Here is a 16,674-nt window from a genome sequence, read left to right on the forward strand (position 1 = left end):
GAGGCCTGAAACTGAAGCAGATAAATGAAGCTGATGCATGATTCATCTTTATTTACGCTTGTGCTTTTCCTACTGAAACCCCCCCCTGCTGTCATACGTCAAATAATCACAGCATAAGTCTCAACGTTTACTCATGAATAATCAATGGATCAAATCTCAACACATTATTGATGGCACTGCAGCGTCAGTTTGCCATTTAAATATCTTTATGAAATTAGAATCTGCCACCAGAGTTTGATGAATAGGTTTCCCGATTAGACATACTCACACATATCTGCAGTTTATTTGTTTTTTTTTCATTGAATAATTCAAACGATTCACGTCCGCCTCGTAGGAGAGCAAATGGCCTTTAATGAAATGCTTAACCAGAAATGTACCAGAATACTTAACAAAATGCTTTGATAGGGAATACAGCCTCGAGCCATATCTGATGCACACACATTAATACTGTTATTGACATCTCATATACAGTTTGAGTGGAGATTGTTTTACTTTCTTCTGTTTTGAAAATGTGAGTAAACTTCCCACATTACAATCCATTGGTGAGTAAAGACGAACTCAAGTCATCGTTTTTTGGCAAATCTTTGGGGGTGTAGCATTGGAAAATAAGCCCAAGTCTCCAGCGGGTGCTCATACTCGTCGTGACGTGTGGCGTGGGAAAAAAATAATTATCTTTAACACTGACATCAAGGTAGAATAGATGTCTGACTATTGCATGTCTGCAATTACATTTAGAAAAAATAAATAACACAGAAAGAGACAAACATAAGGAAAACACACCCCCAGTATGCCGGACTGCTGTTTGTTAAAGTAGCATGCTTACACCAGAAAGGGGAATGCTTTTCATTCATTGGCTAAACAGAAAGTGGGCTGTACCAATAGGAGTGCTTTGATATTTCACTGAGTGCATTTCGATGCAAATGTGACAAAACACAAAGATGAAAAAAACGCGTGAGGAAATTAGTAAAGTATCGAACCAATAACAAAACTGCATTCACAAAATTCTTATAAGAACTTTCAGTACCAGACAGGCGATGTTTTTCATGTGTCCACCATACACTCAATTACACAAACACACACACGCACACGCCCACAGATTGATGGATGGAGCCTGTATTATGGCTCCAGTGTTGTGATATCATCTGAGTCAGTGTTCGTCGGGATACGGGGCCGCCGTCAGGTAGCCGTTGGTCCCGTGACTTTTGTTGGTGCCGTTGGTGGCGCTGCTGTGGTGCTTCTGACTGGGGGGGGGGCTTTCGTCCTCGTCAGAGCTGGACTCGATGTCGCTGCGGTCGTCTTTTGACACCTGCAGAAGCGAGAGGGACGGGGGGGGGGGGATTAGATTCTCTTCTCGTTAAAATTCTTGTCTGAGTCATTATCTGTGGCAGCCATGCATGATTGTGTTACAAATGGGCTTTTGCATATCAGACAGGGAGGTGTTCTGCCAATCAGTATTTGCCAGCAAGCCGCAAAAGCCATAAAATCAATTTGCAAACTTAAAATACGGAGAAATAGAGCCGTGACCTTTATTTTTCCGATAGATCGTTTAATTGTTTGTCTTTAGAATGTCAGAAAATAATGGAAAATGACCCTTGTGATTTCCCTGAGGTCGAGCTTGTTTAACATTCAATGTTCAATTTGGAAGGAATTAAACAGAACAGCAGCAAATTCTAACACTTAACACGGACCAGTTACAGTGAATGTTGATAAGTGATTCATTGTTAAACAGAAAAATCACAAACAACAATAATTTATATTTAACATGCCAGGTGTAGATTAATCCAGACATAATTAAATACTAGTGATTTATAAATAAATTGATGTTTACAGGAATACTAATAAAAACCTGGGACAAATGGTAACGATGAGATGGAAGATTAATGGAAGATAATGTTAGCATTAGCAACATGCGCACAATGCTAACATTTTCCAATCTAAAACTCATCAAAAAGAACATCTGAAGCTGGTGGGAATATCTTCAGTTTTAACACTTTTGATCATAAATCAAAGTGTTAAAGGAGACATATTATGTATTTAAGTATTTATGTCATTGAGTGTTGTCATATTGTTTTTTGTAGAAGTTCTGCTAAGTTACAAGATAATCTGCGGTAAGGTGACCTCCTCTCATCCACAGAAAACACTGCTCCTGAAGCTCCTGAATTTTTTTTGACAGGGGGGAGGGCATTTCCTGCACACCCTTGAAGCAATCGACCAATCAAAGCACACTCTGCTTCAATGGGAGGGGGTTGCCTTAAACAGACAGGAGCTAAAACCAAGCTTTTCAATCAGAGATTGAAATTAACACAATATGTACCTTGTAAACAAATCAACAATTTGACAATCAGGATCACTATGCGATGATGACATGGCTGCTTGAGAAATGAAAATGTAAGATAATGTAAGATACACCATGTGGGTTGAGCGGTTCCTACTTACATGTAAGGGATTCCATTTTCCCACCTTGAAGGTTGCAGGTTAGCATAGAGAGTAGAAAGTGAGAGTCAAAACAGGCGATTGAACATGCTGCACGGTATATTTAGACGTACGAGCAGAATTTATACTGGCTCTTGCATGAACCGGTCTAAATGGAAATTATGTGGTTAAGACACAGAAGAGGATCTGCAGTGACTCACCTTTCCTTTGGATATGGCTCGGCACGCTGTCTTCACTATGAGGTAGGACCAGAAGGAGTGAAGAAGCTGCAGCAGGACCAAGAGCAGGTTGAAGACCCACCAGGACGGGTAGGGCCCAACGATCTCCCAACTCTCAAGCAAGGTGGTGTTTAAAATCCTTCAATAGCAACAGAAGACAAGGGAGAGAGAGAGAGAGATAATTAAACACAAGGATTAAACGCACACTCTGTGAGTGGGTGGATTTCTGTGCGTTCCTGAGGAGCAGGTAGACAAAGAACTGAAATGAGGGCGGCTCTGCTCCAGCTCTTTGTCTTTCACGGAGCATCTGGCCTCTAATGATGCATTCACAGCACAAATAGATTTTAGTTATATTTATAGCTGTTGATGGTTAAATACATGTACATCAATAAATCCAAATGCCATAAAGATCAGCCGTTGCAGTAGAAGCATCGTCTGGCTCCATTACGCACAATCAAACATTCAAGGATCTGGGATAAATGTGTCCCTCGGCCGATTCATCCAAACGGCTGTGTGTGAATCATACTCCAGATACTGACGCCATGGCAACAGCTTTACATTAATGACAACTTTACTACCAGTGTGGTCAGGGCTGACTAAAGTGTGGTGTAGCATCATCATATTCTAATGTGGAAAACAAAGTGGGAGAAGAGTGGGGTGCCGACTGTAATATCTTTTTTAAATACTTCCTTTGAGAAAAGAAACACTAATTAAGGACAACACACTTGAATCTCGATGCTGGAAATAACCTTTTTGTGCCGATCAAGTATCGAAGGAATCTACACAGAGAAGCAGCCGACTCGTCTCCCTTCACTTGTGAGAGGCGTGAGAACACTGCTGCTGATGACTGTGAGATGGCTGCTGTACACACTTACAGGGGCCAGTAACTGATTAGTGGTAACCCTGCAAATGTCATTACAATCATGGTAATTGGCATTCATCAGCTTCTGCAATTAGACTTTCACTGTGGCTAAAACAAAGCAACAGGAAGTGAATTCAGATATTTAAATCGGCCTCTGTTGTCTGGCACAGCAATTTGGATAAATTAGCAACAACTTGAAAATGCTGAATGACAACAAAGCATCATTCATTTAAAATGAGAAACTAAAACAATCAAAATGTTAAATAAACATGGATGTTTAAATAATCAGGGGAAACTCTAGACCTTGTTTTCTATGATAGAGCTATAACCATAATGATCTGCTTTTCATTTGTGGATTTTGCTTGGATTTCTTTGAGAGGTCCGAGCTGCCGTATCCATAGTAACCATTTCTTAGCAACAAAAATTCACAGAGATGTGTCTGAACTCCAAACCGTTGAGGAGAGAGTAGTAAAAAAAAAGGCACTGAGCTCTTCATTGGCTCGGCAGAAACGTGCAGACAAACTCACATCTACTGCACAGATACCCCAAGTCACTGGCGGTTTGTGTGTACATGACAAGTTATTGCTCTTTCATGAACACCAGCCATCAGAGGATTGATAAAGAGGAAGTGTAGTGAGTGAGTAACACTTACCAGACAGGGTAAACCCCCAGTCTGGAACTTATGAAGAGGACTGCAAACATTGCAAACAGGAGGTTGCACAGAATCTGACATTTGGCATAGTTGGCCATCTTGGCAGCCTAAGGAAAAGAAAATCTTCAATTAATGTTGATGTAAACAAGTGGTTGAAATATAGTGTCATAATTAAAAAGCTTGTGTTTTCATCATATTACTAAACTACACAAATCTAACTGCATTGTAACTTGCTAATTCCACCTGCCTTAATGGAGCATCTTTACATTTTCGCTACATTTTCTTATATATATCTTGGTTCCCACAGATTATTTTATTTTATTATACTTGTACGTCAATCTACTTTATGCTTAAGCTTGGGAAAGTACTATATAGATAAATTGTTTGAATAACGATGTTCCAAAGCCTCCACCCACACAACCAGCCAGCTGTGCCCATTAGTCCTTCTACAGTATTGCATTCTCCCAGCCGTCCTCACCTCTATCAGCACGTCGGCTGCGTCGTGCAGACACATGACCAGAGTTCCCACTCGGGCCATGTTGTTCACATAGGAAAATGTGATGAGGGAGATCGTCGCCACGTGATGAAGGAACATGATCAGGAAATCCTAGAGACACAGTTATACCAAAATAAAAGGTCACACAACTACAGAACGTGCTTTTAAAGCGGGTTCATGGCTGTGGGGAGTCACTGCATGCAGGACTAACCCAGAGCTTCTAGTACAGTACAATGTGGTCAAAGTGAAAGGGAACTGTGTGCACACACTGTGGCCTTGGGAATTTTCTGTTTTCAAATGACAAGGCCCCTACTGCTGACTAATATCAACTGAATTTGTGGAACCAATGTAGAACAGAGTGGAGTCTCTTTTTCAAAACAGCTTGAGAAAGCACTGCACATGTTTATGGTTTCACGGCCTTGAGATGCACATGTTATCATTGCATGGAGCTGTTTTGGTGGGGCATGCTCGATATGTGCTGCTGTGATTTCACAAAGCTACTAAAAAGATGACACAAAATTGATAAACACAAAAAATAGAATGTACATCCTTAGTGTTTGGACATTTTGTTGCTGCAAATTTTTCTGATTCTGCCAATGTGTCTGTTACATACTGTAACATGCAGATTATTTAGTGAAATACCTGACAATACCTACTTTGGTTCAGGTAAAGAAAAATATATTGAAAACGTTTCTAAAGAATAAAATCAACAAAATGTACTTCAAGTATCAATAGTAATCAATGCAGAAAAATATCCCCGGTTTAATCATAAGATTATTATTACTGATGCAGTATTTTACTGTGTTCCTTGTGGAGATATTAGTAAATTAATTTAGATGCTGATGGGTAGTTTAATCTAAGCTCATCAAATATGTTTTGTTCACAAACTCTTAATTTGTAACTACCGAGTATAGATGCCAGATAAATGTAGTGGAGCACAAGATATAATGGGGCATGAAATTAAAGGAAGTGCAAATTTAAGTACAGTTCTTGAGTAAATGTTCATATTTATTATATTCCACCAGTCGATCGCTATTGTGGCTATAGTAAACATCTATGTATGTATATTCAAAATATCCATCAGTGTAGTTTTGGCCCCGTCTAGGCAGGAGCCCTTCTCTTTGGGATTTCCCACATACAGCTCCTATGGTGGACTATATGGATGCAGTCACGCATGGGGGAACATTCCTCGAGCAAATCTTTAGCTACTCAAACTCCTCAGCTCAAAGTGAACAAGCACCGGTCCAAAGTAGCGAAAGAATGGAAAGGAGGATGAGGAGAAAAGGCGATGATGCAAGATACAGAATGAAAGCGAGGCGAGAGTGTGCAGGGAGAACATACTGGAATTGGCAGGGGGTGAAGAGGACCTCCTCAGTGTAGTACTGTGCATGAAAAAACTGAAAGGAGAAACAAAAACAGACAACATGCCAACAGTCAACAAAGAGATGACAGAGTGGAGGCAAATGCAGCATGGCATCATGGGGGCTGCTGTGAGTGCGGTGAGAGGAGTGTGTTTTGGAGAGGGAGCTGAGCTGGGAATGGACTGGAGACAGGAGGAGTACGATTATGGCTGGAAGACATGCAAATTGATACTTAATGAACCGTCTCTGATCCTAACCACTATGCTCACAGCACTTTACAGTCACATTCACACACACTTACATACAGCAGCTCTATATATAGGACTCCTCTATCTCAAGTTTTATTCACACACTGATCGAAAAGCAATCGGGGGTTCAATTTTAGGTGTCTTGCCCAAGACAATAGAGGAGCCTGGGATCATACCTTCTGATTGGTGGACGCCCTGCACTTCTTCCTGAGCCACTGCCACCCCAACATATATATATATATATATATATATATATATATATATATATATATATACCTTTAAAGCTTCATTTACTGCGAAATGTGCATAATACATCTTATACTTAACGGGTTAGCAGATAAAAAATAGACATAGTAGTCATGTCATGTGCTTGATTAGAGCGTGAATACCTGATTGGTAATTTGGGAAAAACCTGCCTGTCGGGTTCAGGTCGGGGCTCAGTTAGTTTTCTTTGGACAGAAAATTAACTACCTGAGCCGCACTTTAGTGTTTACAGTATGCATCAATTATTTTGTTATATTTTTTCAGTATTAAGTGTGAGTGGGTAATAAGTTAGTAAAGTTAATGATTAAAATGTAAGTTATTGTCATGTATGATTGTTGACTGCTTAACTTTAAATACATTCAGAAAATGTGTTATTTCTGCTAAATGTGCTCTTTTATAATTTTGAGTATTTTATGGCACTATCATTACAAAAGTAGTAATATATGCTGAACACAAAAGCTGTTACTCTGACACCAACCATGTCTGTGGAAAACTTTTTATGAAGTTGAACTCAATTTCTGAATTTAAAAAAAAAAAAAAAAAAGCTAATCCTTTTCACCCTCGAAGATTTATGCTATTTCACACGTCAGTGACACTACACTGAGGCCGAAAACCAAAAGCCCACAAGCAAAAACACCCTCGAGAGTTGAGCTGAGAGAAAAGAGACAGTCGGACAAACGAATGTTGCTTTGTGAAAACACAAAATGCAACTGTCTGCTTTCAACACACAAAAAGTGAATAAAAGAGTCACTTTTTCCTGCAGTGAGTCTTTCAGAAAGCATTCAAAGAACATGCAGTTTGTCTCGGTGTGACTTGCTGTTGTTCTTACCTTCCTCCTGATGTCTGTGAATTGGGAAAAGAGTAAGGACAGGTAGAAAGACAGCTCCAGTACATAATAATAATGGATGTCCACAGTCAGTGGCTGCATGAACACACAAAGCAACAGGGTTAGAATTACACATCTGACAAGTAGGAGTCGTCTCACTGTATCGTGTAATAACTGAGTTGAAGGAGGCTCACCTGGTAGGGATAGTTGTACCAGCACTCTTTAGTGTTCCATAACCAGGTAGTCTGCAGAAAATGGAAATAAAAAGATAGTTAAATCATTATGTTTTAACCTTTAAGAAACACATAAAACTAGATTTAGAAATGTAAAATATTATAATACCCTGTGATAGAGCAAAACGTTAATCATTTTTATTACATCCCTGATGAAATCTCATTTGGTGTATTTTATTCAAGTTAAACAAAGTTGTCAATGAACCCAAACAACCTAAAAAAGATTCTTTGCCTCAAATTCAGCTAAAATACTTTCAATAAAACCTAAAAAACAGGCAGACAATATTAATGCAGTGTTGTGGGTTTTATGTAGTTACCAACCATGCAGTTGGAGTTTAATATTTACTTGTAATTTCACGACTAACACAGGGATATAAACATGGCCACTAAGAAATGAATAACTCCATTGATAGATTTTGAATGAAATCATGGAGGTTTATAAAAACCTGAATGAATGTTAGTGAGGGATTCAAACCAGAGGAGTTTATATGGAATCCTGAGTAAGGGCTTGGTGATATTATCAGGACCACAAGAGAAATGGTTTGTTCCTTAAGAATGTGTTATAAGCAAACAGTGACCATAGCTGTGACTGAGTTTACGTCTCCTGGGCTCCTCTGCAGACACACTCTATTAATAACGCCCACAGAGAGTGGAGCTGCTGCTGCTGCAGGGCCTGACACAAAATTAACTGTTTTCACAAAGTGCTTCGTCATGCAACTTGTTTCTGAAAGAGATTTTCCACTTTCTGCTGTCTCAACTATTGCTCTAGTCATATACTCTTATGAAATACATAGAATCCATTTAAGCTGTGTATATTAATTCATATCTACTGGACTCATTTGGCACAATGGCCTTCATTTCTGAGAACCACTCTCTTCTCCTGAACAGCTGATGGAATTCAACCTTTCTAAACAGAGATTTATTGGGCTGTAAACTGGAAATGCTCGAAGCCCTGAGCTATTTTCACAAACCAGAATTTAAAAAGGTAGAAAGGTTTTGAAAAGAAAAAGTTTGGGATGTGGAAAAAAGTTCAATATGAATGCAGAGATGAGATATATTTTTTAGAAAGGTTTAAATGCTGTTATTAACATAAAACTTGCCAACAGGTCACTATATTTATTTAAGCTGTTATCATTTTGCAGGCAGACTCTGAGGTGGAGTAACTATTGAAATGAGATAACACAACCTTAATAGTACATATGTTCACATTGAATTCCAGCAGCTGAAGTTCAAGATCAAAAGAAAGACTGAGTAACACAAACTCTGGCTGTTTCATGAAGGGTATTATTCACTGTAATGTGTAACAGCAGCTTCCCCCTTATCAAATGATTTCCCTATTCCTTTATCAGTGAACACATTTTATACTGGACTGTGGTTGAACTCAGTAGACTCAGTCCCTGACACCATCACTACGTTGTTCCTGTTGTCTCATGAAGAGACATCAACCTATTTAGAAACCTCATGATTTTCATGCTGACTATGAACATGGCTTCATAGGTCAAATGACATTGTCAGGAAGTAAACAAACCTTTTTAAGGAAACGCACTCCATAGGTAAATATGTAAAGATAGAATGTAAATCTCCACCTGAAAGAAGATAAAGAAAAACATGAGGATTTCACAACAACAACGATTTACACACACTGCATTTCCCCCTACCATGGTTTGATCTAAATGAAAGGTTACAAAAGGTCAAACACATATTTATTAATTTGGAACATTGTTAACATTGTATAGATAGTGAAGATGGAAGGGTGGATGGGCAGGTGGATGGATGAATGGATGGATAGATGGATGTTGTTGTAAAGATTCAAGTGAAATCGACAGAAGCCCTCAGTTAAGCAGTGTGATCACATTTCTTTTCTTTCTTTCTTTCAGGTTAAAGATCTGAATGTGATTATTGTGTCGTATTGAAATGTTTGGTCCTTATTTATTAAGAGATATAAAATAAAAATCTTTCTTTTGTTCTTTCTTTCTTATCTTACATTAGCAAGAGAAGCAAAGTGTTTCATCTCAGAACAGTTCGGAATAGCAGAGCTGCATCACACCCTCTCATCGAATGCAAATACATTCAAATATATAAACGTGGCCAGTGGATTTGCAGGCTGATGTAACTTGAACTGCATGCTGCTTATACAGTTTGTTTCTCGTGTTCACTGCAGCACACTGTGTCTGTCATGCCTGAAATCCAAAATCTGAAGTGGTGCGAGCTCCTCTTACTTCCTCCCATCTGCAGAGGAGGGAGACTCACTAAAAAAAACGGGACATTAGTGACTTAGTTACACTGAGAAAGTCCTGTCCCAATCCAGCCTGCTCTGATGTGCTTACTACAACCCTGCACAGCATTTAGTCACCACATCTACACTGTGGGGAAAGCGATGACGAGGGCAGAGGCTGAGAAGAAACTGGTTCAGCAGACACCTCGGTGATCAGAGCTTTGCTGAGCAGGGAGATGTGAACATACACCCAACTCATAACAGTCAGCTCCTGGGAGGAAGGATTTAAGAACAGTCAACAAGCACCATCACCTTTCTACACAACTCTGGAGGCTGCATCAGACAGAAACAAAATACAGGCAAAAGACTGACTGCAAGGCCTCTAAAGCCCCCTGTTGTGCGTTCATTATCCCCAGTGGGGTCAAAGTTATACGATAAATACCGTGCATGTTATATACCTGGCGCGCAGTAAAAACTGTTGCATGGCAACTGGTTCATCAAGCAGGCAGGAGTCTTTTTTCAAGTGCTGCTGGATGGCTGCTATATATGTGCAATCATAATGACTCACAACAGCTCACCGTGGACAGACCTTTTTTTCTGAAATCAGCCTGTTTATTTTCTACTCTTGATCTCACTAACTAGACTACACTTATAGTTAATTAGTGCGGGTTAGTAACTGGGGTTAAACTGGTCCTGTGTACAACTTACAAACATTTTTAATTTATGTGACACAATGAGAGAGAGCATGTGTGAGGAGTCGTGAGACAAACAGAGTTGCCATCCTTTCATAAGAGCTTTTAATTAAACTCAAAACCGTTTTTTTAAAGTGGGACAGATCGGCTGATATGCATCAAACCAAATGTTCCTGTTCAGACTGAACTTCGCCTGGAGGAAGGAAATAATTGTAAGGGGCAGCTTTGATTGGATGAAATGCTCTGAATGAAACGAGGCGGGCTTTGTTCTGGGTGTAGCACCTAGGATAAAAAGCATCATTGAATTCAGCTTTACTTCTCCGGGTATCTAAGCAGCAGCTGACAGCAACTGTTCTCTTTCAGCTCTTTCAACACAACAATTAATCACGGGGCAGTAACTGTGATCAAAACTCAGAAAGCCTTGATACATTCCCCCTTCACACGTCTATGACTCTTCAGGCATTGATAACTATCCTTCTCCCCTTTGTACATTTCTCTTATGTGGTTGGATTATGAGGGATGATTTCAAATTGTCCACATGAAAACGCTTGATAATTGCCAGTTATTTTTAACGTGTTTTGAGGGAAAGCAGGGGCGTGGCTGCCTCCTCCCCGTATCACAAGAATGTGGCTCCTAGCTCAGAGTGAGTGGAAGAAGCATGTGTCGAGGATAAACATGCTTATTAGCTGTCAGCGTGGTGTCTGAGCGACTTCTACAGGGAGGTGTGCTGGTTGAAACTATGAAAATCGTTAACCTATTGGTTAGAGGAAGAACCCTAATGAGGAGATTGCTAATCTCTAGCGATGGCATCTATGGATTGCATCCAGGTACTCAGGCTTAATCCTCACACAGTCCAAAGACATGCAGATTGGGATTACATGATTAGAGACTCTTTATTGACAAGGGTGTGAATGGTTGTTTGTCTCTGTATGTCGGCCCTGGTGGTCCAGGGTGAACCCCGCCTCTTTCCCAGTGTCCTCTGGGACCAAAACCCTCAAATGTGTATAGATAATGAATGGATGGATGGCTATTAATAGTAAGTTTCTATAGAAAAAAAATGCATTAATTTTTTTTAAATCTACTGCAGGCTATTTTTGAAAATCTGCTGTATATAAACAAAAATAATGAAAAATTGAGAGATCATAGTATTCAGTTTAGTTATAAATATGACATTCTGCTTCGTCCACCCACTTTACAAAAATCACATTCATTTAACGCCGTCTCTAATTATATCCTAGGCTATTTCTTGCACATGCAGAATTTTTTTCTACAGACTTGTCATCCCAGTGTTGTCTCTCTCTGTGCCCAGTCAATAAATAAAGCATCAAATAAGCCCCAACCAATAGTTACTAATTAATTCTTTTTTTACATTTTGGTTTAAAGTAGATACGATGTGTTAGTCAGTTTTAAAGGTACAGTTAGAGGTGTTGTGTTACTTTTGACCAGAGTCAGGCTCACAGTTTCTCCCTGTTTCCAGTCATGGTACCAGACTAAGGTAACCAGCTGCTTCTAAGAGCATTTGTCAAAACCAAATCGTATTTTTTTGCCCATGATCATTTCTCTGTTCTCAGTGGAAGCAGAGAAGGGAGAGGAGAGAAGAAGATCAGATCAGACAGTTACGAGCTATTGAGGACATGAAAGCAGAATCCTGCCCCAGCCTGTTCTAACAGAGGAGAAGTGAAGAGGAGGCGTTCTCAGGTAAAACTACACGGTAAAAAAAACACTGGGACGTCTCGTGATATCATGACGCAACATAAAGTACAGTTCATACTTCTGAATATGAGTATTCTCTGCCACTGTGATGAAATAACACTACATCTACATGTCATTTGCATTGTTTTTCCTTGATGTGTTTCTAAGTATATAAATTAAATTACCTGTTTAAAATTTAAAAAAAAGTAAACATATATTTTTCTGACAATGAGGTGCTTACAGAAAAATAAATCAATACTTAAACTTGTTGGAACAGCTTTTGTTCTTGCTTTATACGTGGGAATAAATCACGGCGGTAACAATAGGTGCTAAACAAACTCCGTGAAGACTCTTCATTATTACTCGACCTAACGTGCCTGCGACCTACTGTCTGCTCAATGAACAGAACAGACAGCAGATCAGCCGTCCTGACAACCGAGAGACAAAGGCTGCTATCAGTCTGCAACAGCTGTGCATGAGGGCATAATTAGAGCACAATCGCCGCTCCGAGGACTGAAGCCACACAACGCTCGGAGAACTGCACCGTAAGCAAACTGAGACACAGTCCGGAGTCGTCTGCAGTCAATTATGCTGCGGGCAGATAGCGGCTTGGGTGCAATTGTTGCTTAAACAGAATGAATGCAAGATGAGCATATTTGAAAAGGTCATAGGTATTCCAGTGTGGAAGAAAGACACTTTTTTAAAATTTTTGTTGCTTTTCCGGGGGTTCCTCTGGAAAGTTGCACAGGGAGTGGAGCGGTCTAATCAGCTCACACCGTCCTCCCCGAGTGAACAGCAGCCCCGGGCGGATCAGAGGCGGTGAGGCTCCCTGGGTCTTCGACTGCCAGACTGGCTCTGCTGGTGTCAGACATGACTCCGGTCTGACAGCCACGCTCGCCCGTTGGCCTTTAACATCACACTGCTAAGTAACTACAATCTCCCCGATGGCCAAAGCTCTACTGCAGATTAGCCGGTTCTCTGTTGCAGCTTGAGTGGGTTTGTTGGTTCGCACTGGGGCACGTTCGAGTATTATTCCACAGCAGCACGGGCCACTCGTGTTGCAGTCCTCATAAGCCATGTAGGAGACGGTGTTAGGGTCGACCAAACCTGAGGTGACTTCATAAGGGCCGGTGAAGGACCACAAGAGATTCATTGTTCTGGTAATCAAACAAAAATTACAAATACTCCAGCTTCTAAAAGTTAGGATTTGCCATTTTTCTGTTATAGAATTGCAAACTGAATATTTGAGGTGTTGCTCTGAAGAAACCAGCTATGTAATGATGTCATCCTGCAATTTTGCTGAATAAACGGTGCTTAATTAATCTAGAAAATAATCAGCATTGTGATGGTAGTGAAATATTGTAAAAAATATTAAATTATAGGCCTAAAATTCTCCTTCAAATTACAGCGATCATTTACCCATGCAAATATGCTGTCATTGTGGACGTGTGCAGCCAAAGTGTTTCCCTTCATTTCCATATGGTATGAAAATTAACTTTCACTTTCACATCATACCTTTTACTAATGTCCCGTTTTCGTTATTGATGAGTGCTAACGCAGCGCACTCTATTCAAATCAGTCCTGACCTAAACCTGAACTACAAACCAACAATAAATTTACATTAAACATAACAACAATATGGCAGATATGATTTTCACTGTGACTGGGTACATAAACGTTGGGCAAGTTTGTGCAAATTCACTTTCACAAACTTGGATGTCAGAAAATGCAGAGGAAATGTGCCCCAGCCAAGGCAGGATATCTGTTGTGGTGAAAATGGGATTTTTCCTTACATGCTTTCACAGAATCGAGCGAGGGTGCTGGGCTTCTCCTGGTTGCGCCGCTGTCTGAACCAGCGCTGGATGGTCCGTACATCCCAGTCGAGCTGCTTGGACAGGCCCTCCAGCCTCTTCTCATCTGGGTGCTGGCGAGGCAAAATAAATATGTTGGATGAAGTTTTCACTGTAGCACAACAGAGTACAATCATGAACAAAGAGTCCACGTGCTCCACCTTGGTTATAGCGGTGAAAACCTTCTCCAGGATGGCGTTGGGCTGTGCTCTCTGTGGCCCGTTGGTTTGGATCTTCAGGCCCATCGCACATGGTCTTGCAATAAACCTGCAAATGAACAAAATGTAGGAGCATTTTTCACATTTAGGGATGGGCACAGAAGGCATTCACATGTCAGGAGGCACATGTATCCATCATTTCTCTGCTGCTGGTGGGTAACAGTTGTCTTCATCTACTGACACATGCATCTGCTAGCTCTCATATCTTATTTTAGACTACACAGACATGGCAGTATGTGGGCCCCCCTGGGCAGCTGTGGCTCAGGAGTTAGAGCGGGTTGTCCAATAACCAGAGGGTCAGTGGTTGGATCCCAGTCTCCCCATTCTGTTTGCCCAGGTGTCCTCGGGCAAGACACAGAAACTGGAAATTGCCCCTTACGCCTCTGTGCGAGTGATGTGTGATAGATGAAGTGTACAGTAAGGGGATTTACTTGAGTGGTCATCAAGACAACAAAAAGGCTATATAAATAGAGTCCACTAACAAATTGTATTCATTATAAGGTACTTGTGGAAGGTGGACATTTCCATATTGAATAAAACAGCTGGAAAACAAAATAAGAGCGTGAAGATATTTCCTGCATTTTTGCCATACATCATGTGCAGTCTGGAAAATGGAAATTATAAATTGCCTGGGAGCAGTAATGAAACTTTCTATTAAAATTAGATAGAACTTATCATAATCTAGAATTAACTTCTTGTGCCACATTCGTCAAGATTACAGTATCAAACTATATAATAGAATACAGTGAATAAAACAGTATAAGATCTAAAAAAAGTGAACATTTAAATAAAAGTATTAAGTGTATTATGTTAAATAAAAAGTAATGCAGAACCAGTGCCAATTAGAAATGAGAATACAATTAAATAAGCAAGTTACATGAGACAGTAAACAAATACAAAAGTGGCAACAAGTAGTAATGAGTAAATATTGATAATGGGAGTATGTAATTTGGAATTTATATAAGTAAGTTACATGAGAGAGTAAACTAATAGTATGTAAATAAGCTATATATAGATGGATAGATAGATGGATTCAATGGATGATTTATAATTCACACACTCGATTTTCAGGGACAACATTATGAGCACGAGTGAAGGTGTGAGTGTGGAAGTTGAAGGCCTCAGTCACTTCTCCCCAAAGAGCCTCCTGACCCACATACTGCAGGACGAGCATCAGGACTCCATGCCTCCCTGTGTATCGATGACTGCAACAACTGGGTCAGTGGAGTGAATAGATACAGAAGGTATCTTTACAGGAGGGTGCTGGGCTGTGGAGTGAGAGGAGGGCACAGCTGGATCCGGTGCAGGGTTCACACAGTGAGAACGTGGCTGCACTGACAGATGCATCAGGCTGTGCTGCAGGCCTGCGGAGGGACGGATCATCAGCCCCGGTGATTTGTGGGCTAACCGGAGGAAGATGCCATTGTTTGGGTAACAACAGTCTGACTGATAACACAGCAGCGTGCAGCATTTCCAATCCACACAACCCCCCCCCCCCCCCCACAAAACCAGCACAGCCACCTGGATGAAGATGAGGAAGATGATGGTGGTGGTGGTCGGTGTGGAACCCACCTTTCAAACACCAGGCGGATCATGAAGATGCAGAAGGCTGCAGGACACGCCAGATACAGATCCTCGGCTTGCGGGAACGTCGCCTCGTCCGTGGTCTTCAAGTCAGCCCACGTCACGTTGTGCGGGAGCCAGAAGCGCTCGTTCCAGAACCAGGCCAGGATCCCGGCCATCGCCCCGGCTGTGGGACTGTGGGACCGGGTGAGAAACGGAAAGGGCCCCGGAGGTTGTGTTCCTGCGGCGATCCGAGCGGAGCTATCCGTGCGAGAGTGCTCCGTGTCCGGCTGCTCCCCCCTTGGCTCCCCGCTCCTCTCGGTAGGGAAGTCAATCAGCTCCGCGGCCGCTGATTGGTGCAAGGAGACGTGACGCGCAGCACCGCCGCTGCACGTTCACGACGTCATCAAGGTGAACCACAGTTTATATCGATACACTGTTAATCACCAATAAACTGATCACACGTGAATGGGCTTTTTGTTGTCTTTGTTTTGTGTGTTTAATGTTTGTTGTTGTTGTTGTTGTTGTTGTTATATCATGGTGGGTATTCAGTTTAATAACGCACACACCATTCGATGCGTCAACTTTAACGTTGGCTGATCGTCCGCAGTTTTTTGGCAGAACAATGAAATGTCAGCGCAGATAACATGGCAACGACGTAGAGACGTTCTCCAGCACCGCACAGCCTGGTGAACCACGCCCCCTGCCGACAGCTCTCAGGCAGTAAACAGTGAGACGTGAATCTGACCTTGATGAATGAAGATGAGTCCGAGCATGAAGTAAGAAGATGGTTCAGAATATAAACTGTTTCTTTATGGACTTTTTTTTCCACATGAATGCACATATTTTCT

The 16,674-nt window shown here is 41.1% G+C and overlaps 1 protein-coding gene across 1 annotated transcript; it reads right to left on the reverse strand.

Annotated features, from left to right (window-relative positions):
- Positions 1-330: 330 nt before the first annotated feature.
- On the reverse strand, positions 331-16,138 carry cers6 (ceramide synthase 6). The gene is made up of 11 exons (XM_061088461.1): positions 15,833-16,138; positions 14,204-14,309; positions 13,986-14,116; positions 9,122-9,179; positions 7,555-7,605; positions 7,364-7,456; positions 4,644-4,772; positions 4,166-4,272; positions 2,634-2,790; positions 2,437-2,460; positions 331-1,306 (listed from the first exon to the last, which is right to left on the reverse strand). Exons 1-11 carry the CDS (start codon positions 16,000-16,002, stop codon positions 1,148-1,150), a joined length of 1,185 nt encoding a protein of 394 aa, XP_060944444.1. The 5' UTR covers positions 16,003-16,138; the 3' UTR covers positions 331-1,147.
- Between the last annotated feature and the right edge of the window lie 536 nt (positions 16,139-16,674).

This window comes from Limanda limanda, chromosome 16, assembly GCF_963576545.1.
Source record: "Limanda limanda chromosome 16, fLimLim1.1, whole genome shotgun sequence".
Classification (NCBI taxonomy): domain Eukaryota; kingdom Metazoa; phylum Chordata; class Actinopteri; order Pleuronectiformes; family Pleuronectidae; genus Limanda; species Limanda limanda.

Bases quoted from the DNA above. Each gene is read 5' to 3' on its own strand.
- cers6 (XM_061088461.1), bottom strand. From the start codon at position 16,002: ATGGCCGGGATCCTGGCCTGGTTCTGGAACGAGCGCTTCTGGCTCCCG. The intron at 9,180-13,985 runs GTAAGGAAAAAT...ATCTTCTTTCAG, and splicing joins GCTCGATTCTGTGAAAGCAT to GTGGAGATTTACATTCTATC. The intron at 4,773-7,363 runs GTAAGAACAACA...CTGTGTCTCTAG, and splicing joins TCACAGACATCAGGAGGAAG to GATTTCCTGATCATGTTCCT.